The sequence below is a fragment of the Mastigoproctus giganteus genome, chromosome 4 (assembly GCF_048544385.1).
Source record: "Mastigoproctus giganteus isolate SK-2022 chromosome 4, ASM4854438v1, whole genome shotgun sequence".
NCBI lineage: Eukaryota > Metazoa > Arthropoda > Arachnida > Uropygi > Thelyphonidae > Mastigoproctus > Mastigoproctus giganteus.
The window spans coordinates 88,416,740-88,440,298 of NC_143578.1; the positions used below are offsets into that span (position 1 = coordinate 88,416,740).

The 23,559-nt window shown below is 39.1% G+C and overlaps 1 protein-coding gene across 1 annotated transcript in view; it reads left to right on the forward strand.

The window, feature by feature from the left end:
* Window positions 1–23,559, forward strand: part of LOC150086891 (dynein axonemal heavy chain 7-like) — a 1,233,418-nt gene that overhangs the window by 568,393 nt on the left and 641,466 nt on the right. Inside the window, exon 31 of the mRNA XM_090372313.1 lies at window positions 22,787–22,865. Within this exon, the coding sequence (XP_090228439.1) occupies window positions 22,787–22,865 (79 nt within the window). The remainder of the gene's footprint in view (window positions 1–22,786; window positions 22,866–23,559) is intronic.

Consider the following 23,559-nt stretch of genomic DNA (forward strand, 5'->3'; position numbering starts at 1 on the left):
GACGACAGTCCACTAATAAGTGACGAATAGTCAGTTGCACATGACATGATGTGCATTGAGAAGCGCTTTCATTCATTAATAGATAGAGGTATGTGTAACCGACTATTCTGACTTTCAGAAAAGCAGAGAGCCACAGCTTTGGAACTGGTTTTGTTGGGTAAAGTTTGTTCCCTGAATAACATCTCCAGATTACTGACCAACTATTGTAACATGCTTTATGGATGATTGGTTTGAAATCGGTAAATGGAGTTAACTTGAAAAGTCTTTACAATAGAAGTATCTGGTTGTTTGGCGGCAAGATCTGCTTTTTCAATTCCTGCTATCCCAGAATGACCTGGGATCCAGCAGAATGTCACAATTTGGTTTGACTGATTACATGCAAGTAATTTAGAATGTATTTCTTTTATTACAAGATGAGAGGAGTTGGTATTAATGTTTATGGTGGAGACAACACTGAGCGAGTCAGTGTAAAGCAGACTGAATTAGAGGTTCAATAATGTGATCCAGAGCTAAGTTTATAGCATAAAGCTCAGCAGTGAAGATACTGCATTTTACTGGTAATGAGACAGAAGTGGTGACTGACGGGAAGATCACCACAGCACCTACTTGGGTGTCACTTTTTGATCCATCTGTATGGATGTCACATGCCTTTGAATTAGAAAGAGATTAGGTTGCATGTAACTGTGCAATATTGGAAGAAGATAGGGTGTTCTTTCCCCACTGTTGAAAATAGTCATCATATATTGCACAGATATTTGTCCAGGGTGGATCCAGTGGGGTCGTGTCCTGAAATATATTACCAATTTCTATATTCCATGATTGAGCCAGTTCCTTAAATCTAAGTAGAGCAGGCCGGTTTTCATTAGATTTACTGTTGTAAAATATCTCCCATTCAGTATTATACAGACATCTACAACAAGAGTGAGAGGGGAGACTACGGAGTTTTGCAGCATACATCAGAAGCAATGTTTTTCTGGGCAGAAGTAAGGGAGGTTCATGGGCTTCGATGTAAAGGCTCTGAACCAAGAGGTTCTGAAAGTCCCTAGAGTGACTCTCAGAGCACTGTGTTGAATGGTGTTGCTTGGACACTGCTGTAGTCCAAGTGAGACCTGATGAGAGCTTTATAAAGATGGATGAGGGTATGTCGATCAGCGTCCCATGACATGGATGACACGCACGCGCACACACACACACACACACACTGGAGGATGTTCAATTTCTTCAAGCAGATGGTTCTAAGATAGGCCACATGTGTGCTTGACAGTTCAGTTTCCTGACTAGTATCAGATCAAGTAAACGGACAGTGTGATCAAGAGGAACTGGCACGTTATTTAACTTGAGCTCTGGATCAGGATGAAGTGACCGAAGTTTGCAGAAATGAGTGGTAGTGGATTTCTGTTCAGCGAGATGGTATCCATTGCGTAAGGTCCAGGATTGAATTCTGGCTAGAGCAATTTGTAGGTCTTTCGATGGTATTCATACTTTGCAATTGATAGGATATGGTGAGGTAGTCAGCATACATGTATACTTCAATCATTTTTGGAAGATTCCAATATATTGTTGACCCTAATCGCAAATAGGGTTGGACTCAACATGGAACCCTGTGGGACACCATCTTCTTGAATGTGAAATGCTGACAGAATGTTTTTATATCGGACTTGAAATATGTGTAATTTTAAAAAATTCTGAATTATTAAAGGGAGGTAGTCTCTCAGCCCCAACTGATGCATATCTTTAATAATACCATGATGCCATATGATGTCAAATGCTTTATAAATATCCAAGTTGACCATCATTAGATGGATGAAGGCATTATGGATCTTGGATTCAATTTTTACAAGTAAATCTAGAGAGACCTGTTTTTATGGAAGCCATATTGATGATCAAAAAGTACGGGTTGGGAATCTAGAATCTAGGCGAGCCTCTTATGCACCATCCTTTAAATATTTTGCCCAAAAAGCTTGCCAATGATATTGGTTTATAAATCTGAATTTGAAAAGGATCTTTGTCACATTTTGGTATAGCGCAAATATAGGAATGATGCCAAGCAAGAGGGTATGAATTTTCTGAAAAGAAAAGATGGTGCCAGTTGTAAAAGAGTAATAATATGCATAGATCATTGAAAAATTCAATTTAATATGTTCTTCATTAGTTTAAATGTGTCGAACGGAGGTCACATAAGGGAAGGAGGCAGAAATATTATAGAAAGATTCTGCTAAAGCATTTGCAATATCAATAGGAGAGGATAAGTCCTGTCCACTACATGTATTATTGGAGACTGCAGTGGTAGAAATTTCCCATTGAGAGCTTGTATTATTTTCTAGATAATCAAATGTCAGTATTTTTGTTAATAGTTGAGGCAAAGTTAATCCGAGGGTCACATTTTGCTTTTTTTCTAATTTGTCTTGCTCTGGCTCTGAGTTTTTTGAAAACTATTAGGTTGGTAGTAGTTGAGAATTTGCAAAATTGGTTCCAAGCATGATTTTTTTTCCTCTTTTTTGCTTTGGAGCAATCTTCATTCCACCAATGGCTTTGGTGTACCCGTTTGTGCTGGTCAGATTTTGGAATGGAAATTTTGGCTGCCGATAGTATATGGCTGGATATGTGATCAGTTGCATCATCATTTTTTGCTGTACATACTGGTTTTTGAGTTGAAAACAAGTAGAATAATTTTTCCAGTTTGCTTTGTGAAAATTCCGAGAAGTATGGGCTTTATGACATGACGACCTGTGTTTGAATTGAACTTACGATAGGAAAATGGTCACTGTAGAATGGATTATTCAGCACTAACCATTCCATGCTTAGAAAAAGAGATGCTGAACAAATGGATAAATCTATCACAGATGTTGTACCTGTAGGTAGTTGACCATGAGTTGGAAAGCCAGAGTTTAATACAGCCAGATTATGTTTATCCAGAAATGATTCAATTAATTGGCCTCTGCTATCCATGGTGGAAGACCCTCACAATGCATGGTGTCCGTTTAAATCACCAAGTATACATATAGGGGTGGCAGTTGTGTGATAAGATTATCAAGTTCAGTCTGGGAGCAAGGATAATTCGGTTGGATATAAATGGTTGCAAAGGTTAATGATATTCCCACTACCATCCGAAATGCTACAACTTCTAAGGAGGTTTGTAGTTGGAGATGTCTTGATGGTATGGTATTTTTGACAAAAATAGCTACCCCTCGACGAGCAGGAGTGCCACCATCCCTGTCTTGTCTAAACATAGCACAGTTTTTTTAATTTGTGAGAAATTTTGGTGTTAAAAATGTTTCCTGTAAGCATACACCTACTGCTTTAGTTTATATGAGTAAATCATTCAGGTCATCTGCATTGCTGTGTAATCCTCTGCAATTCCATTGTAGGAATTTGTTCATTGATTGGGCTTGTTTGGGGAAGATTGATCTGACTGTTTTTTCTGAGAAGATTTCTGTCTACTTACTTTTGATTTTTCATTTCTGGGAAAGGCTGGGTCTCCTGTATCCATGGTATCATTAGCACGTAACTCTAGTACTGTGTTGTCCTCCTCTGACTGACCTCCATTTCCATGTTGCTAATGCGTGGTTTCACTTTCTTCTGGTTTTCAATAGTAGCTAATTTTGTTGTTTCGGGCAAGGTTGATAGAGCATCATTTAGGATACTAATCGGCATGTTGCTGGTTTCATTGACTGTAGGTTTCTTTTTTGCATTTTAGCACAGTTTTGGTCCAAGTAGCAAAGGAAATGTTCAGTTTTGTGGAGACATCTGTTTCAGTTAGCTGAGTGGCTGTTTCTGGTGACCAATGCTTATGATCAGCTAAGTATGGTTGGCAGTATTTACTTTCTTGCTTCAGGGTATGTGACTTTATGTCTTCACTTTATATTTCTGGATTTTTTTTCGTGTACCTTTTGTTCACTATGATCTTGTACTAGTTCTTCTTCAGAGACAGTAAGTCCCATTCGCCGATAATGCCTCTAGAGGGGTTCAGAGGGCATAACTGACACTAGAATATTGTTACATGTTGTTTATTTTAACAATTTTTCTGATTGTGATGTGTTTGATGTTTCTATTAAGTCTCCAAGACTGAAAACACACTTCACCATTTTAGGGGATCCAACAACCGATTCTAAACATTTTTGTATTAGAAAAGGCGATAGCTCGCCCAAAGGTTGTGTGCACAGTGAATGCATTATAAGAAATGCTGACATATCTGAATTCTGTTTATTCGTCCGTGGTCTCTTCAGATGATTCGACTCGTGTTCTGAGACAGAGTTAATAACTTTTCCACCTGTGGACTCCACTGATGGATATTCATTGCAATCCATCATCGCTCCTTTTAGCCTTGGAAGAGGGAATTCCTTCTCCCAGGTTACCGGCCCCACCACGTGAAGGCAGGAGATGTGCCAACCAGTGACCAAGCAATCAGCAGAAGAGGAGAGAAGTACGATGCTAGCGATAGCAGTAACGTTGCAAGCAGGGTTGGCGCCTCTGTAGCCAGGTGGGAAGGAGCAGCAGTGCATAGCACATGCTTCTTGATTAGATCGGGGTTCGAGCCCGTCACCACCAAATACGGAGGATGCGGAAACGTCAGGGAATGACCACCGCACATCCCGGAGCAATATGGCCTTAGTTGCTAATGCTCCTAAAAAAAAAAACCAAATAATAAGCAAGCAGGGTTAGCAGTAACATTGCTAGCAGTGAAACAGTGACGTTGCTCAGTGAGGGAAGTAGTAAAAAAATCGCACTAGAAAGATTGATTGGCACTCGGGGCCCAGGATCATCAACAGTCGAACCATCGATATCAAGTGGACCAATCATATTCAACCACTTCCTTCTAGCGTTTATATAACTAAAGAAGTCCTTGCTGTTTTCTTAGCATCTTTTGCCAAAGATTTCTGGTAATCTTCCTTCACTTCCCTAACTTCCTTTGTGACTTGATTACAGACTAGCTTATAGGCTTTATGTCGCCTGATAATTTATATGCATCCCATGCATTTTTCTTCTCTTCTTCTTCTTTAGACATCCAATTTATGCCTAAACCTTGAACGATATTTCTTAATCGGTATGAAAAGCCTAGTAAAGGGTTTTTGCTTCCATAAAGTCACCTTTATGGAAGCAAAAACCCTTCCCTTTACCCCTGATTTAGTAATATTTTAATTAAATCCCACATCAGTACACTGTGATCACAGCCACCCAGTGGTTCCTTTGTCTGCAAATTCTTAATGCACGAATAATCACTGCTGATAATCAGATCGAGAGTATTACTCTCTCTGGTTGCCTCTCTAATGTGTTGCTGTAGAAAAAAATCATCCAATAAAGCCACAAAAGTTTTCTTCTTCTCTCTGAACCTGCAGTATCTTCACCAGCTTGCTGGCGCCTCCGTAGCCAGGTGGGAAGGAGCAGCAGTGCGTAGCACACGCTTCTTGATTAGACTGGGGTTCGAGCCCATCACCACCAAATACGGATGATGCGGAAAGGTCAGGAAATGGCCACCGCATATCCCGGAGCAATATGGCCTAAGCTGCTAATGCTCCTAAAAAAAAAAAACAAAACCAACCAGCTTGCTTCCTTTTCACATTTTATAAGTATTTTACTCATTTTTAGGAAAAAAAGCACAATTAAAATATAAAAAGAACAAAAATGAGAAGGCACACTTGATACGTACAGATAAAGCAGCACACATGTAGCAAATGAGTAAACAAGGCAGAATCAGCTGGTGATTCTGCCGCATTCAACTGCCATTTCTTGTAAATGTAAAGCCGAATCATGCATAACCGATTTCGGTTTGCGTTATTTGCAACATCGTACCCCTGTTTATAAATCGTGTATGATCGAATTCATGTAGTGTAAACACATGTTATATGAGGACTCACTGTATATGATATTGAAATTATTTTTTTGCATCCAGTTTTCTTTGTAACCACATCATAATATCCAATCAAATTTGTCAGACAAGACTTTCCCTTTACAAACCCATGCTGTGTCTGAATTATTACTGCAGTCTTGTCTAGATGATCCTGCAATGCTTCTTTAACCAATGACTTCATTATTTTCCTGGGAACTGAAGTTAAACTAACAGGTCTGTAATTACTCATGTTACCCTTTGATCCCATTTTGCGAATTAGGGATACATTTGCATATCTTCAGTTTGTGGAGATTTCCCCTGAGTCCAAGGAAGCTCTCATAATTATGGCTAAGGGTTTGCTTAGTTGCTTTGCCCTCTCCTTTAATATAACTGGATAGATCCCATCCACCCCAGGTGCTTTTCTTATGTTTAACTTCAACACTTCCTCCTCCACTTTGCTCTCAGTTATTACAAAACTATTAAGCTCCCTGTTAGAGTTTAATAACCTTCTGCCGTCCACTTGCCTAAAGAATTCCTCATGTGTGAGTATTTCTTTAGAGAAATGAGAATTCCTCAATTCCTCATTCAGTTTGTCAGCTATCCGAGCAGGATCATCAACAGTTGAACCATTGATATCAAGTGGACCAACCCGATTCATCTCTCCTAGAATTTAAATAAGTAAAGAAGTCCTTGCTGTTTTTCTGAGCATCCTTTGCCAAAGATTTTGCATAATCTGCCTTCACTTGTCTAACTTCCTTTGAACAGTAGAAGTGACTAGTAATTATAGAATGGCTGAAAAACAAGTTAATATGGGTGTTCCACAAAGGTCCATAATTGGACTCTTTATGTGGAATTATATTATGGACGAACTACTGGAACAAGACTGGGGCAGCACTGCTATAGTGGCTTTTGCAGATGATGTATTGATCGTGGTGCATGGGAACTCTAGATTGCAAACAGAGAGGAAAGCAGAGCAGTACACTGATAAAACTACAGAAATGGACTAGGAAGCACAAGTTGGAGACATCATCTTCCAAATCTAAGTGTTTTGTTATTAAAAGTTGTGCTGAGCCAAACAAGATATCCCACAGTCAGGTCGGAGGGACTTGTTTTGGGTTTTGCTTCTGAAGTTAAGTATCTAGGTGTTATTCTAGATAGGCGTCTCCGTAGCCAGGTGGGAAGGAGCAGCAGTGCGTAGCACACGCTTCTTGATTAGACCGGGGTTCGAGCCCGTCACCACCAAATACGGAGGATGCGGAAAGGTCAGGGAATGACCACCGCATATCCCGGAGCAATATGGCCTTAGTTGCTAATGCTCCTAAAAACCAAATAACAGTTATTCTAGATAGTAAACTGAGCTTCTTTCTCCACATAAAATATATAAAAGAAAAAGTGAAAACAATATATGCTAAGATTAAAGGAATAGTGAGAGTAGACAGGGATAAAGGGAAAGCGTTAGATGCACATCTAATGCCTTCCCCTTTATACAATGTTTATAAGTGCATCTTTATCCTCATAGCTATTGATGCTTGTGGAACTTGGGGCTCAGTTACTGGGCATTCTGTGATGAAAAAGCACTTGATTGTGGCTCAGTGGATGGCCCTACTAGGAGTAATACGTGCACATAGGACTGTCTCTAATGATGCTCTAAGTGTGATAGATGGTTATACGCCGATAGATCTCGTGATAATGGAGAGGAGTCTCTATTATAAAACAAAAAGAAATAAATTAAAACTCTATGTGGTTAGAGCTTGCCCAATTGATAAATATATGATAAGGGTGATATTAAAAAAGAGAGGGAGAGGTTTAGAGCAGCATATCAGATCTAGCAGGAGCGGACGAGACAGTCAGAAAAAGCTGTGTTACATATAAGATGATTCTAGATGTTAAAAGAGTTATACACATAAAGCAATGGCCAAGTTTGAGTCTGTATTCCACAATGGTAGTGATGGGCAATGGCTTGAGAGCAAGACTAAGAATTTGGTTCAGTTGAAACTGGAAATTGTAGATGTGGTGCTTTAGAGAACTCAGAACATATAATAAGGAATTGCCAGTTGTATCAAGGTCCAAGAGAAGAACTGAGAAGAGTTGTAGATCTCTCTCTCTCTCTCTCTCTCTCATTGAGCTCTCAAGGCTCTGATAGTTTAGAGCAGGGCTGTCCAACCTTAGGTAATCCGAGGTCCACATTGAAAAAAAGAAAAAAAGATCAATCCAAGGGCCACATCCAGAATAATAAATACAGTACAGATATTAAAATATTTGGAGAATCCTACCGTTAGGTTTAGCAAGCACTTCTAAAATTTCATTATAAAGGAAAGTCATGTTGCTTATTAAAGTTTTTATTGAAACAGTAGACAAGATACAATTGTTTATAATTATTATTTCATTTTAATAAGGGCTCTGCAGTTGTCCGTTTTCATTTACTAACGTAGCTACCACAAAGCTTGTAGTTGCCAATTGCAGTAAATGTGAAAGTGATTTCTCAATCAATGAACATCTGTATTTGGATTTTATGAATTTCATTGTTGAAAAGGTGCTTTCGCAAAGATGTGCTCCCGAGCATTGAGCACATCTTGAGTCCAAAGTCCCTCAATTTCGGATAGCACTCTCTTGGTAATAATTTAAAAAAATCTCCTTTTTTGATTCTGCCAGTACGAAAAGGGTTGAACTGCAAATCGAACAATTCCAGTTGGAGGTCAGATCTTGTTTTCAATGCTGACAGTTAATGGTTGAATGAAAACTGAAATATCTTCTATAATTTCCTTAATATCGCCAAATCGATTCAAAGTCCTCCATGATTGCTTCAATGCATTTATATGAGCTGAAAATGTTCTTTCAAAATTCTTAATTTCTTCAAATTGTTTTTTGCAATTAGGAAAAAAAGTAAAAATATTATTGGCCAATGTTGATTTCAAAAGCTTCAATTTACTTTTAAAACCATTCAAATGACCATATAAGTTGGCAATATTTTGTTGTTTGCCCTGCAGCTTTAAGTTCAACTGATTCAAATGGTTGGTCATATCTGTTAAAGATGCAAGATCAGATAAAAAGGTGGGATCGTGAATTTGATTTTTAAGCTTTGTTGTGTCAGCCTTCACGTTGTTTTTAAGAAATATGGGTATTTCTTTCCGAATGGCAAAAAAGCGCTCCAGACACTTTACGGCACTTAACCAGCGAATATCAGAATGGAGGAGCAAATTGCCAAATGCAGCATCCGTTTCGTTCAAGAAATCGCGGAACATGCGATGGATCAGACATCTATTACCTCCTCGTATAATATTGGTTACTTTTACAGCTACTTTCGTGGCATTGACTTGATATAGTGATTTCCCACAGAGTGGTTCTTGATGAATGCTGGAATGAATGGTAGGGCAGTTAATATTATTTTGTTTCAATAGTCCACAAAACACGATTCCAGTCCCAGACAAAGCATTGGCCCCATCAGTGACAATGCAGGAACATTTATCGAATCCTCCATAGTTTATAACAGAGTTTTGAACTGCTTCGAAAATATCAGTACCTTTAGTAGTCCCATGCAAAGATATAAGACTGAGCAGTCATATCTTTGCACGTTAATAGTAAAGTCCTGAATAGTTCGAATAAAAATTAAAAGTCAATTTACATCTGCTTGATCAGTGCTTTCGTCCAGACACAATGAAACGTATCCACATTTTGCCATTGAATCACACAGTTTTTTTTAAATGTACTGATCAATGTGTTCTACACGTCTTGCAATGGTCTGATGAGATAATGTTACTGTTTCGAACTTCTTGGCTAATTTCTGCTCATTAAATTGTTTTGCCATTTCAAATGAACATTTCTTCACAATCACACCATCACTAAAAGGCTTTTTTGCTTTCACTAACTCCAATGATACTTTGTACAAAGCGGCAAGTCTAGAACTTTGTGCAGTTTCTAAGTTTAGCAAAAAAAAACTCGTTTGATGCATTAATTTCTTATATTCTGCAATAATGGTGCTTTTTGATTCCTCAATATACATCTCAAATCTTTTACTGTGTAATGTAGTATAGTGTCATTTTACATTATACTCTTTAGGCACTGACAAAACTTACATGTAAACAAGACACTGAATTTTATTCTTGTTGTTTGTAATCAAATAATCTGGTTCCCATCGGCTTTGATACACTCGCTTTTCTTCTTCAATTTTAATTTTCTTGTGAGACATGGTTGTTCGACAGTAAGTAGTAATTTATTAAGTGGAAATGAGGTATATTGAAGATAACACGGAAATCAATAGCAATGCGTATCTAGTAATTTGGTGAGCCCAGTGGCACAACCTTGGTAAAAGGACAAATGAACAACACTAATGATGGGCCCTGCATAGCAGAGCATGCACATTGAAACGAGACATCTAGCATGGACACAACGAAATGCATTTGAAGTCACGCGTAGAAGCTAGGTTTACACTTGCAAGTAGTCTTTTGCGATGAGAGTTTTATTCTTTTCGCATGTGAAAATCAAAAGGCCTAACCCAGAGGAGGGCCGCACAAATCATTCAGCGGGCTGAGGTTTGGATAGCCCTGGTTTAGAGAATTATAAACAGTTTTTTTAAATTTATATAGGTTGTTTTTATTGTATATTGGGAAGGGTATTTATTGTGTATATATTGTATACAGAGAGATTTTATTTATACAGAAGTAATTTTAAAGGATGATTGCTTAAGACAGAGGAATGATGTCGCAAAATTTAATTTGACAAGATTTGATAGAGTTGCGCTAGATTAGTGGAGGCCCGCAGGGGTGGGTAACTTCACTTCTACAGTCTAAATATTTTTAGACTAGTGAAGGCCAAGTGGCCAATAAAACAGTTAGTTTTTAGTGTTGATGAACTTTTAGTTCAGGTAACACAAGTTTTAAATATGACGATGATGATGTCCTGTCATGGTCTGGTCTTCGAGGGACTCCTATATACTCAAACCAATCAACATAATACTGCTGCCAAACTACCATCTCCAAGATATCATGAATTTAAGCATGGCTCCTGTACCAAGGACTCCCTCCAGTCTAATTTCGGCAACCCCTCAAAAGGAACAAAAGTATCTAGCAGCCTACCTGATCGAATTTGCTGGCAGATTTAATGCTCTATGGTGGCAAAGCATTCTTAGGTGACTCACATATGCAGCCAACCTCTACAAACTATCACTGTCTATGAATCTACCTCACCAGCAGAACTGTAATGGTTATGACCAAATACAGAAATACAGACGCTCCACCTGTCAAGTCCCCAAAGGATGTTCCCCAGGGGCCAGTCCTTGGCCCTATGTTCTGGCCCATGATCATGAATGAAATACTCAACACCAAAATCGAGCACTCACAATTGATAGCATTTGCAGATAACCTACTACTGCTTGTCCATGCTGATACTTGTGCCCCCTCCCTAGGTGAGAAGTAATGCTGCCCTTAGCAAAATCCACAAATGGTCAACTCTTCATATTACCTGAAGAAAAAATAAGGCATACTCATCAAAGGAACAATCAGTCTTACTAGACCTCCCACAGTGAAACTACTCAATGTCCCCATCAAATTTGTTTCTCAAATCAAATACCTTGGCATTATTATAAACCACGCTTTTTTTTTACCCCCACCTGGTTCACCTCGCTACAAAAATTAGAACCTATGCATCAATCTCAAGGTGCTACTGAGGACTCAGACTACTCTGTACAAAGCCATCTTCCTTCTGGCAGCTTGCTATGGTGTGGGAGGAATTAATATTAATTGTCTGTAGTCTGTATAGGAGCCTAATAGGCTACAGTCGTTCTGGGGTTGTGGTAACCATTGCAATGTTGGCTAGTTCTTTTTTTTTTTTTGGTAGTTGTTGGCGCATAGGCTTCTGTGGCCATAATGCACCTCCCAAGGTTTTTTACAGTACTTTGATCCAAGCCCGAGGCGGGAATCGAACCCGCGACCTTTGGGTTGCCAGGCAGGCACTTTACCCACCCGGCTAGCCCGGTCGGCACAACGTTGGCTAGTTCATTACTTCCGATTCTAGTGTGGCTTGGAATCCAGCAGAAACAAATGTCAAAAGAACATTCAAAAAGAGAATGTAATATCTGCTGGACCTAGATCAGGAAAGCATGAGGATTATATCTTCTCCCTGATAACACCTGTAGTCTAGTAAAAGCTGTATACACCATACACCTTTGGAAATTGTTGGTTTTAATGAGGCCCGAGACTCAACAGTGTACAAATTTGTTGAGTATATGCTACATTCATTAGATATCTTCTGAGATATAATGTTATTTGTAAAAATGGCAGCAGACCTGACAGATAAAGCTGACCTCAATCCATCAGTGAAGACAGACAAGTCAGAGTACAGTAGGCTCTCGTTATAACATGGTTTGCTATAACACTGTGCTTATATTATAACCTTAGAAGGGTTGTTTGTGAGAAAAAGATCAAGCGTGATGACTGTATCGTTAGAATTTTCTGTTATTCTGGTAGGTAAATGAACAATCCATTAGTGATTGCAAAAGCCTCAGCATCTCGAACAGGCGGGTCTGTGTGGCTAGAAAATGGAAGCCAAATGGAGTTGTGGACATTAAAATCACCAAGGAAAATTACCTCACTGTGAGCAAAGTTGGACTGGAGAAAGTCAAGTTGCAAAGAGAGGATGTCAAAGCGTTCTAAGTGATGAGTGGAGTTGGGACAACAGAATGAGGTAGAGATATTTTAAGCCAAAGAAGATCGATAAGAGGAGATTAAAAAAAAAAATTACCGAGTCTCTGACAGGGAATATCGGAACTGACATATGCACAAGTACCACTTTTGAAGTGAAAGGAATCATGCAGCGAATAATTTGGGCAACTGAGTTGAGGAGTGATTGAATCAACCGATAACTGAGATTCTGTCAGAAAAAGTACATGGGGTTTGAACATCATTGAGATTAGAACTGAGACCACGTACATTTGTGAAATGAACTAGGAAGTGTTTGGGAGGTTTAGATCATTTTGCAGATAAGTTTGCTCTTCTAGTTTGACAACCCCATGGGCTCACATCTGGTGAGTATGGGCTTGGCAAACCCAGTCCTGAGCTGGATATCATCATTCTTTTCTTTCTTTATTTCTTTCTTGGTGATTTTCTTATACTCTCTCTCTCTCTCTCTCTCTCTCTCTCTCTCTCTCTCTCTCTCTCTCTCTCTCTCTCTCTCTCTCAGGGTAATGCAGGAATTTTCATAAGCCTTAAGCTTCCTTGCACCATACAGTTAATAATAATAATAATAATTCATGGTGTATTCAATAATAAGAAAAAGTGTGGGGGACATGCTGTATGCAGTAATGAAATTTTTGGATATGGCGTACACATGGTAATAATATACCCAGATCCTTCACGTGGCCTCAACAATGCCCCCCACATACACACTACTCAGACTCCCTCCAGTCACTATCTGGCAGAGTAGAGGCAACAAGATTATACACTAGCTGATCTGGAAGCCTCTTAGAGAGTTACCAATAGGTTCAGCCCGATGTACTAACTAGCAGCTGGCCTGCAAACACCGTTTTAGAACTGTACCCTCGAAATGTAAGGAAGTTTGGATCTCGCCATGGTGTTCATCATAACCTCATAGTGCATGATGGAACAAATGGGGAAGGGTTGACCAGAACTTAGCTCTGGAGACTAGCATTAGTAGAGGCATTTGATGCAAGAAAGCAAGCTTATGCTGCAGCATCACCCAAGAAAAAAAAAAAAAAAAAAAAAAACACTTCCACTTCACCCCTCTGTTCGTTCAAAATACCTGTCTAGCTGAGCCTTAAACTTATTTAGGCTATCAACTTCCACGATAAGGGATGGAAGTCTGTTCCACTAACCAACCACCTGCTGGCTAAAGGCAAATTTCCGCACGTCTATCCTACATCTGTCTTTCCTCAATTTGAATTTATGCCCTCTCAAGTGATTATTCTGAGCAAGAGGAAGAATCCCATCAGCATTGAGCATGCTCAAACCATTCAAGGCTTTATACACCTCTATCAGATCACCTTGCTGGTGCCTAGTCTCCAAACACTGTAATTTGCAAAACTTAAGCCTTTCTTTGTAAGTGCACCCCTTTGTTCCATTCACTAATCTTGTTGCCCTTCTCTGTACTCGTTCCAGCAGCTCTACATCCTTCTTGAAATGAGGCCTCCAGACCTGTATACAGTACACTATATGGACTGACCATTGCCTTATACAAGGGAATAATCACCTCCTTATCCCTGCTAGAAAAATTCCTATATATCATTGACAATACACCATGAGCTACTCTTGCAGCCCGTCTGCACTGCTCAGAGAACTTCATATCTGCCTGCACAACCACCCCCAAGTCCCTTTCATTCTCTACCACTGTCAGTGTAGTACCACAGAGTTGATACATTGCTCTGGGGTTACTGTTTCCCATATGTAGTACTTTACATTTGTCAATGTTAAACTTCATTTGCCACCTCGAAGCATATCTGCTCAACCTTTCCAGAACCTGTTGCAGGAGCATAGTGTCAGTAGTGTCCTTGATAACCTGCCTACCTTTGTAACGTCTGCAAACTTCGACATTAAGCTTGATATACCATCATCAATATCATTTATAAATACAGAAAACAATAATGGACCCAACACTGAGCCCTGAGGGACTCCACTAATAACATTAGTCCACGATGAGCAGTGTCCATTGATTACCACTCTCTGTCTTCTCCCCCTCAGCCACCCCTTTATCCACAGCAGCAATTTGCCTCCAATGCCACACTGCTCCAATTTGTGCAGCAGTCTTCCATGTGCAACAGTATCAAAAGCCTTTCTAAGATTCAAGTATATAATATCAAAGTTATTCCCTTCATCCAGTTCCTTTGTGACTGCATCATAGTATCCAATCAAATTGGTCAGGCAAGACTTCCCCTTAACAAAACCATGCTGTGTCCGAGCTATTACTGCAGTCTTGTCTAAATGATCCTGCAGTGCTTCTTTAACTAGTGCCTCCATTAATTTTCCTGGAACAGAAGTTAAACTCACAGGTCTATAATTACTTGTGTCAGCCTTTGATCCTCCTTTGTGAATTGGGGTCACATTTGCACATCTCCAGTCTGTGGGTACTTCCCTGCGTCCAAAGAAGCTCTCATAATTATGGCTAAGGGTTTGCTTACTTCCTCTGCTGCCTCCTTTAATATAACTGGATAGATCCCATCCACCCCGGGTGCCTTTCTTGTGTTTATCTTCAACAATTTCTCCTCCACTTTACTCTCAGTTATTACAAGATTCTCTAGCTTACTGTTAGAGTTAAATACACCTCTGGCTTTCCCCTCGCTAAATAACTCCTCATGTGTGAATGTCGATGCAAAATATTCATTTAGTTTGTTAGCTACCTGAGCAGGATCATCAACAGTTGACCCATCGATATCAAGTGGACCAATCTGATTCATCCCCTTCCTTCTAGAGTTTACATAAGTAAAGAACTCTTTGCTGTTTTTCTTTGCATCCCTTGCCAAAGATTTCTCGTAATCTGCCTTCGCCTGCCTAACCTCCTTGGTAACTTGGTTACAGATCAACTTGTATCTATCATAGGCTTCTGTGTCATGTGTTAATTTGTATGTATCCCATGCATGTTTCTTCTCTGCCATATGCCTCATTAGTTCATCTGACATCCATTTAGGCCTAAACCTTGAAGAATATTTCTTAGTTAGCATTAGCATTAGCATTAGTAGAGGCATTTGATGCAAGAAAGCAAGCTTATGCAGCATCAGCCAAAAAAAAAAAAAAAACCCACTTCCACTTCACCCCTCTGTTCGTTCAAAAAATCTGTCCAGCTGAGCCCTAAACTTATTTAGGCTATCAACCTCCACCACAAAGGATGGAAGTCTGTTCCACCAACCAACCACCCGCTGGCTAAAGGCAAATTTCCGCACGTCTATCCTACATCTGTCTTTCCTCAATTTGAATTTATGCCCTCTCAGGTGATTTTTCTGAGCTAGAGGAAGAATCCCATCAGCATTGAGCATGCTTAAACCATTCAAGGCTTTATACACCTCTATCAGATCACCTCGCTGGTGCCTAGTCTCCAGACACTGTAATTTGCAAAACTTAAGCCTCTCTTCGTAAGAGCACCCCTTTGTTCCATTCACTAATCTTGTTGCCCTTCTCTGTACTCGTTCCAGCAGCTCTACATCCTTCTTGAAATGAGGCCTCCAGACCTGTATACAGTACTCTAGGTGTGGCCTGACCATTGCCTTATACAATGGAATAATCACCTCCTTATCCCTGCTGGAAAAATTGCTGTATATCATTGACAATACTCCATGAGCTACTCTTGCAGCCCATCTGCACTGCTCAGAGAACTTCATATCTGCCTGCACAACCACCCCCAAGTCCCTTTCATTCTCTACCACTGTCAGTGTAGTACCACAGAGTTGATACGTTGCTCTGGGGTTGCTGTTTCCCATGTGTAGTACTTTACATTTGTCAATGTTAAACTTCATTTGCCACCTCTCAGCCCATCTGCTCAACCTTTCCAGATCCTGTTGCAGCAGCATAGTGTCAGTAGTGTCCTTGACAACCCTGCCAACCTTTGTATCGTCTGCAAACTTGGCCATTAAGCTTGATATACCATCATCAATATCACTTATAAATACAGAAAACAATAATGGACCCAACACTGAGCCCTGAGGGACTCCACTAATAACATTAGTCCACGATGAGCAGTGTCCATTGATTACCACTCTCTGTCTTCTCCCCCTCAACCACCCCTTTATCCATAGCAGCAATTTGCCTCCAATGTCACACTGCTCCAATTTGTGTAGCAGTCTTCCATGTGCAACAGTATCAAAAGCCTTTCTAAGATCCAAGTATATAATATCAAAGTTATTCCCTGCATCCAGTTCTTTTGTGACTGCATCATAGTATCCAATCAAGTTGGTCAGGCAAGACTTCCCTTTAACAAAACCATGCTGTGTCTGAGCTATAACTGAAGTCTTGTCTAAATGATCCTGCAGTGCTTCTTTAACCAGTGCCTCCAATAATTTTCCTGGAACAGAAGTTAAGCTCACAGGTCTATAATTACTTGTGTCAGCCTTTGATCCTCCTTTGTGAATTGGGGTCACATTTGCACATTTCCAGTCTATGGGTAATTCCCCTGAGTCCAAGGAAGCTCTCATAATTATGGCTAAGGGTTTGCTTACTTCCTTTGCTGCCTCCTTTAATATAACTGGATAGATCCCATCCACCCCGGGTGCCTTTCTTGTGTTTATCTTCAACAGTTTCTCCTCCACTTTACTCCCAGTTATTTCAAGATTTTGTAGCTTACTGCTAGAGTTGAATACACCTCTGGCATTCCCCTTGCTGAATAACTCCTCATGTGTGAATGTCGATGCAAAATATTCATTTAGTTTGTTAGCTACCTGAGCAGGATCATCAACAGTTGACCAATCAATATCAAGTGGACCAATCTGATTCATCCCCTTCCTTCTAGAGTTTACATAAGTAAAGAACTCTTTGCTGTTTTTCTTTGCATCCCTTGCCAAGGATTTCTCGTAATCTGCCTTCACCTGCCTAACCTCCTTTGTAACTTGGTTACAGATCAACTTATATCTATCATAGGCTTCTGTGTCGTGTGTTAATTTGTAAGTATCCCATGCATTTTTCTTCTCTGCCATATGCCTCATTAGTTCATCTGACATCCATTTTGGCCTAAACCTTGAACAATATTTCTTAGTTGGTATGTAAAGCCTAGTAGCTTCCAAGATAAGTTCTTTGAATGCTTCCCATTTTGAATTTGCTGTTGGTAACATCATCAGTTGGTCCCACTGTATAGAATTTAAATACTGTCTCAGTCCATCGTAGTCGCCTTTACGGAAGCAATAACCCTTCCCTTTACCCCTAATGGTAGTTACCTCTTTGAGTAAATCCCACTTCAGCACACTGTGATCACTGCCACCTAGTGGTTCATTTATCTGCAGATTCTTAATGCATGAAGAATCACTGCTGATAATCAAATCAAGAGTATTACTCCCTCTAGTTGACTCCCGAACATGCTGATGTAGAAAACAATCATCCAATAAATCCACAAAAGCCCTGCTGGTGCGTGAGTAACCAGCCCCCAAATTCCAGTCAATATCTGGTAAATTAAAATCTCCCATTATGAGACTCTCTGAGTTACTGGCCCACTCTATTTCCCTGTACAGTTCCTTATTATACTCATCAGAGTCATTAGGCCTATAGCACACTCCTACTCTCAATTATGATCTCCCAATGCTTATGTCACACCAAACTGACTCAACACTGCACTGTCCAGCGATGTCGACTGGCTTTACTTCCTTGGTTTTTATGTGTTTCTTAACTAATAGCATAACCCCTCCCCCCTTCCTATCCTGTCTATCCTTTCTGTAGACATTGTACTCCCCAAATTGCAGTTCTGCATCCCTTATATCTGTGTGACACCACGTCTCTGATATCCCAACAATATCTGCCTTTGATGTTTTGAGCAATACCTCAAATTCATCAAATTTATTTACTAAACTCCTAGCATTGGTGTATACAAAAGTATACCTGCACCTGTTTCTATTCTTAGCTACCCTAACACAACCCATGTGTTTACTTGTACCGCAATGGCTCCCAGCAGTCTCTGAAATACCATGCATCTTGTTTTCCAGGTATGTAAAGTATAGTTGGTATGTAAAGCCTAGTAGCTTCCAAGATAAGTTCTTTGAATGCTTCCCATTTTGCATTTGCATTTGCACTGGTAACATCATCAGTTGGTCCCACTGTATAGAATTTAAATACTGTCTCAGTCCATCATAGTCGCCTTTACGAAAGCAATAACCCTTCCCATTACCCCTAATGGTAGTTTTTTAATGGTAGTCTTTACCCCTCTTTGAGTACATCCCACTTCAGCACACTGTGATCACTGCCACCTAGTGGTTCATTTATCTGCAGTTTCTTAATGCATGAAGAATCACTGCTGATAATCAAATCAAGAGTATTACTCCCTCTAGTTGCCTCCCGAACATGCTGATGTAGAAAACAATCATCCAATAAATCCACAAAAGCCTTGCTAGTGTGTGAGTAACCAGCCCCCAAATTCCAGTCAATATCTGGGAAATTAAAATCTCCCATTATAAGACTCTCTGATTTACTGGCCCACTCTATTTCCCTGTACAGTTTCTTATTATACTCATCAGAGTCATTAGGCCTCTAGCACACTCCTACTCTCAATTTTGATCTCCCAATGCTTATGTCACACCAAACTGACTCGACACTGCACTGTCCAGCAATGTCCACTGGCTTCACTTCCTTGGATTTTATGTATTTCTTAACTAATAGCATAACCCCTCCTCCCTTCCTATCCTGTCTATCCTTTCTGTAGACGTTTTACTCCCCAAATTCCAGTTCTGCATTCCTTATATCTGTGTGACACCACGTCTCTGATATCCCAACAATATCTGCCTTTGATGTTTTGAGCAATACCTCAAATTCATCAAATTTATTTACTAAACTCCTAGCATTGGTGTACACGCAACTATACATGCACCTATTTCTATTCTTAGCTACCCTAACACAACCCATGTGTTTACTTGTACCGCAATGACTCCCAGCAGTATCTGAAATATCCTGCATCTTCTCTTTCAGGCTTCTGCTCATTCCAATAGAAGCAGTGCAAGAATCTCTTTAACCTCTGCCAGTGGCTACTGTTAATCTATTCATCTTTGTCTCCCCCCCCCAAGCTAGCAGTTTTCCGACCCACCTAACACTGCCTCAATAGCATCAACAAATATTCTTGCACCCTTTCTATTTAAGTGTATCCCATCCCTGTAGAATCAGTTTTTCCTGTTAACAAGTACAGACCAGGCTGAAAAAAATTCTACCCCTGGGGACTAAACATGGGTTCCACCACTTCAAGCCTCCAATAAGCAAAGTGGTGGTATTGCACTGGTTGATGAGAGTCATCTATCACATAGTATTGCCTGGTAACACAGAGGGGGCGGCATTCCTCCGTGTGGTGTGGGCACCACACCTTGACCCCTGCTTACGTTGGTTTAAACCTAGATGTTCACCCACATTGTGCTTGTGCATGGGGGTTATACCCAGGTTAATCTCACCATCGTGAAGGTGCAAGTAGAGGATTTGACTATCACAGATCATCTGGACTTCACTGAAATTTCATCCAGTTGACTTGAGAGTTGCCCGAATATCAGGTCCACCAGTGTTTTAGACTCTCAGGTAGCAAGCACAGCTTGTCTGGCATATCTGAGAGAATGTCTGCGACAGCCTCAAGGACCAATCAAATATAAAATTAACGCAAAAGACATTAAACCGAATATAAAATGAATGCAACAAAACTAAAATGAATATAAAATTAACACAAAATAATCTAAATCGAATATTAAATTAACACAAAAGAATATTAAATTAATGCAAAAGAATATAAAACTAACACAAAATGATTACATTAATAAAATCAGTTAAAGTAATTGTAACTTAAATTTTGAAAAACCACTTTCCTTTCTGGCGCCTCCGTAGCCAGGTGGGAAGGAGCAGCAGTGTGTAGCACACGCTTCTTGATTAGACCGGGGTTCGAGCCCGTCACCACCAAATACGGAGGATGCGGAAAGGTCAGGGAATGACCACCGCATATTCCCGGAGCAATATGGCCTTAGTTGCTAATGCTCCTAAAAACCAAAATAACAACAACAACTTTCCTTTCTGAAGCTGACGAGGCTTTTTGACCGTATGTCTTGATCACAAGAATAGAATTAAAGCGGGGTATGTGTGAGCTGGAATCTTTAGTGGAGATTTTTATTTGTCTTCGCGCATACATGTAAAAGACCATGAATCGGAGATTATATATAGACCGTGAACATGAATGGAATTCTCATGTAATTTAATTTCGATGGTTTCTGCAATTAATAGTCTAGTGTAATTACGTTGAACACTTACGTATTTTGGCCTCATTGAATAAAAATGTATGGTTTTTGTTAACGGCATGAATGGCCAATTCTGATGCTGCTGAATGAGAAGCACGGACTGAGGACGTGTGCTGCTTTCTCTCAAATCCAACATGCATCAAGTCAAGCCCTTGTAAGGCAAGTTGCAGTCACTGCAAGAAATGTTGTTTACCTGGTCATTTATTTGTGTTGCAAAAGAGGAAAGGACTGAGCGATTGTTCAGTATAGCAGGGTAATTTCCATATTGGTCTGGCCACAATTTTAAGTTCGGTATCTTTAAAGAATCTGTTAAGCTGTTCCTGCTACTGTTCAACGTATGGGACAGAAATAAAGTATTTTTTGATGTTACTATTGTTGATTGGTGTAGTTTTTCGTATCCTATCCTTAGCTTGTTGGTTTATTGCAGCAAGGGGGTAACCCTGTTTAAGAATTTGCTGGTTAATATCTGTATTTCTGAGTTTAAAACAGGTACCATGGTTCCGTTGTTGAATATTTATACTCATTGAAAAATTGATTAAAAATAATAGACCTTTTGTAGGTGAATGGATGATAGCTGTTATAATGCAGCAGCATTCTGGTGTTTGTTGATTTATATTAGATGTGAAATTGGACTTTTTCGTGCCGGAGTAAGTGTGAAATTCAGAAAATTTAATGACTTTTCTTTCAGTATTTTCCCTTTCCAATGTAAAATTGAGTCTATGTTTAATATTATTAAATGAATAGAAAATGTCTTGAATAGTGCAGCTATCGGTAATAACAAGGACATCATCTAAATACCTCCCATAATATGTGATATGGGGTAGAAAAGGTGTCAAATGTATACCCACGATCGTTGAGATGTCGACCTCCAATATTAAGCCACTTAGACTCAATTCCATTGGCAAACTAAAAATTTGTTTGTATACTTTGTCTTGAAAGGTGATATAGTTGGCTTCAACTAAAAGTTTAATTAAGTGAAATTTTTTTTTTAAATAGGAAGCTTCATATAATTAATCCGTATAGTTCAGTTCCTTGGGGGTATGCAGTGCTATGCTTGTTCTTTGCGTTATAACCTGCTGCGTTTATGGAAAAAAAGTTGCAGCCATTAATATGATCGTACAGGTCTTTCTCTACACCATGTTGTTGTTGTTATTATTTGGTTTTTAGGAGCATTAGCAACTAAGGCCATATTGCTCCGGGGATAAGCAGTGGTCATTCCCTGACCTTTCCGCATTATCCGTATTTGGTGGTCATGGGCTCAAACCCCGGTGTAATCAAGAAGCGTATGCTACCCACTGCTGCTCCTGCCCACCTGGCTACAAAGGCACCCTCTACACCATGGGAATTCCAAATGTCATGTCTTTCTTTTTGCCACTTTTTCACAGTTGCAAGCTCTCAACAGGTATGGCACACTTTATGGAGAGCCTAACTTTTATCTTGGATGCCTAATTTAATTCCAAAGTATGCAGAATGCATTTTTCACAAATTATGTTATGTCTTATCTTTCTTTCAGCTCAACATAGTTACCACAAATGTAACAAAATATGTTTGGATTATTCACAAAAGCATGAGTTGCCATTGTCATAAACTGAGCATATCAAATTGTCCTAGAAGCAGAAACATGATTTCAGTTGTTTTGTGGTGCAGTCAAGCTAACTAGAAAGTTAGCATAACTGCAACAGAAGAAAAACTTAGCAGGTATATAGTTACCTGACATAGGTTCAACATGTCTGGACATATCTATACCTGCCAGTCACAAAGGAAGCAGTAAATATATTAAGTATACATGGAATATGTATCTAAGAGGACAGCTCTTACTGTTTGTAAAAAAATGATAGGTAGAAACAATTTGGAGTTTTAGAATTAGCACTAAAAGTCAAGAAACACCATGAATTTTGGAAATATCAAAATTTACGCAGACCATTGTAGTCATTATAAGTTTAAAAGTTTAATTTTATGAAGTATACTGTTCAGAGCTTTGTTGTATCTAGTAGTTGTATTAACAATTAATATATATATATATATATGTATACTTTCTGATGATGTCTAATCTTTCTGTTTGCTAGGTTGTCAAAAGAAATAATAAAATCTCATTTCAAAGAACAATTTGACACTTTATTTGCCCATTTAAGCACAAAAGGAAAGGTAAGACAATTATTAAACAGTTATTTATTAGTACTTTATTTATTTAGTATTATCAGCATTCATATTTCATTTATACATTTCTTATAATATAATTGAAAGTAAATAGTTATATTTACTTTACCAGCAGTATTTTAACAGGAACTGAAATTCATTAGAAATATGTAATTTACCACTTAATCTGGGCTTGAAATGGTAGTAATTCCCATTAATTTCAAATTAAAATAAAAAAATTAATGGTAAAGGAAATTGCCATATATTTGTGTGAAGGGATAGAAAGTCAGTAAATTGAAAACTGAAATTTTGTAATTTCAATAATTTGGATCTTGATAATCTGAGATCATCTTTTAATGAAAGGTCACCCTATTTCAAAAAAAAAAAAAAAAAAAGTTTTATCTATTTCTAGATTACGAAATATAGAACCTTGAATGAGCCAGCAGGTCAAAGCCAAATAATAAGTAATGCATGATTAATTAAAAGTGAAAGATATTGCATCAGTCAGTAGTGTCTTGTCTGCTCAGCAGCACCATTGGCAACAATACAAGATTAATACGTTTTTTGTCAGGAATTTGATCCACTCCATGCAAAAGTTTCACCCTAGTCCTTGCTAGCTCCAACATTCAGATGCTTGATTAATTTCATATATACTCAAACTTGTAATATATAATGACCTTCTTGGAAGATGTTGGAAAATTTT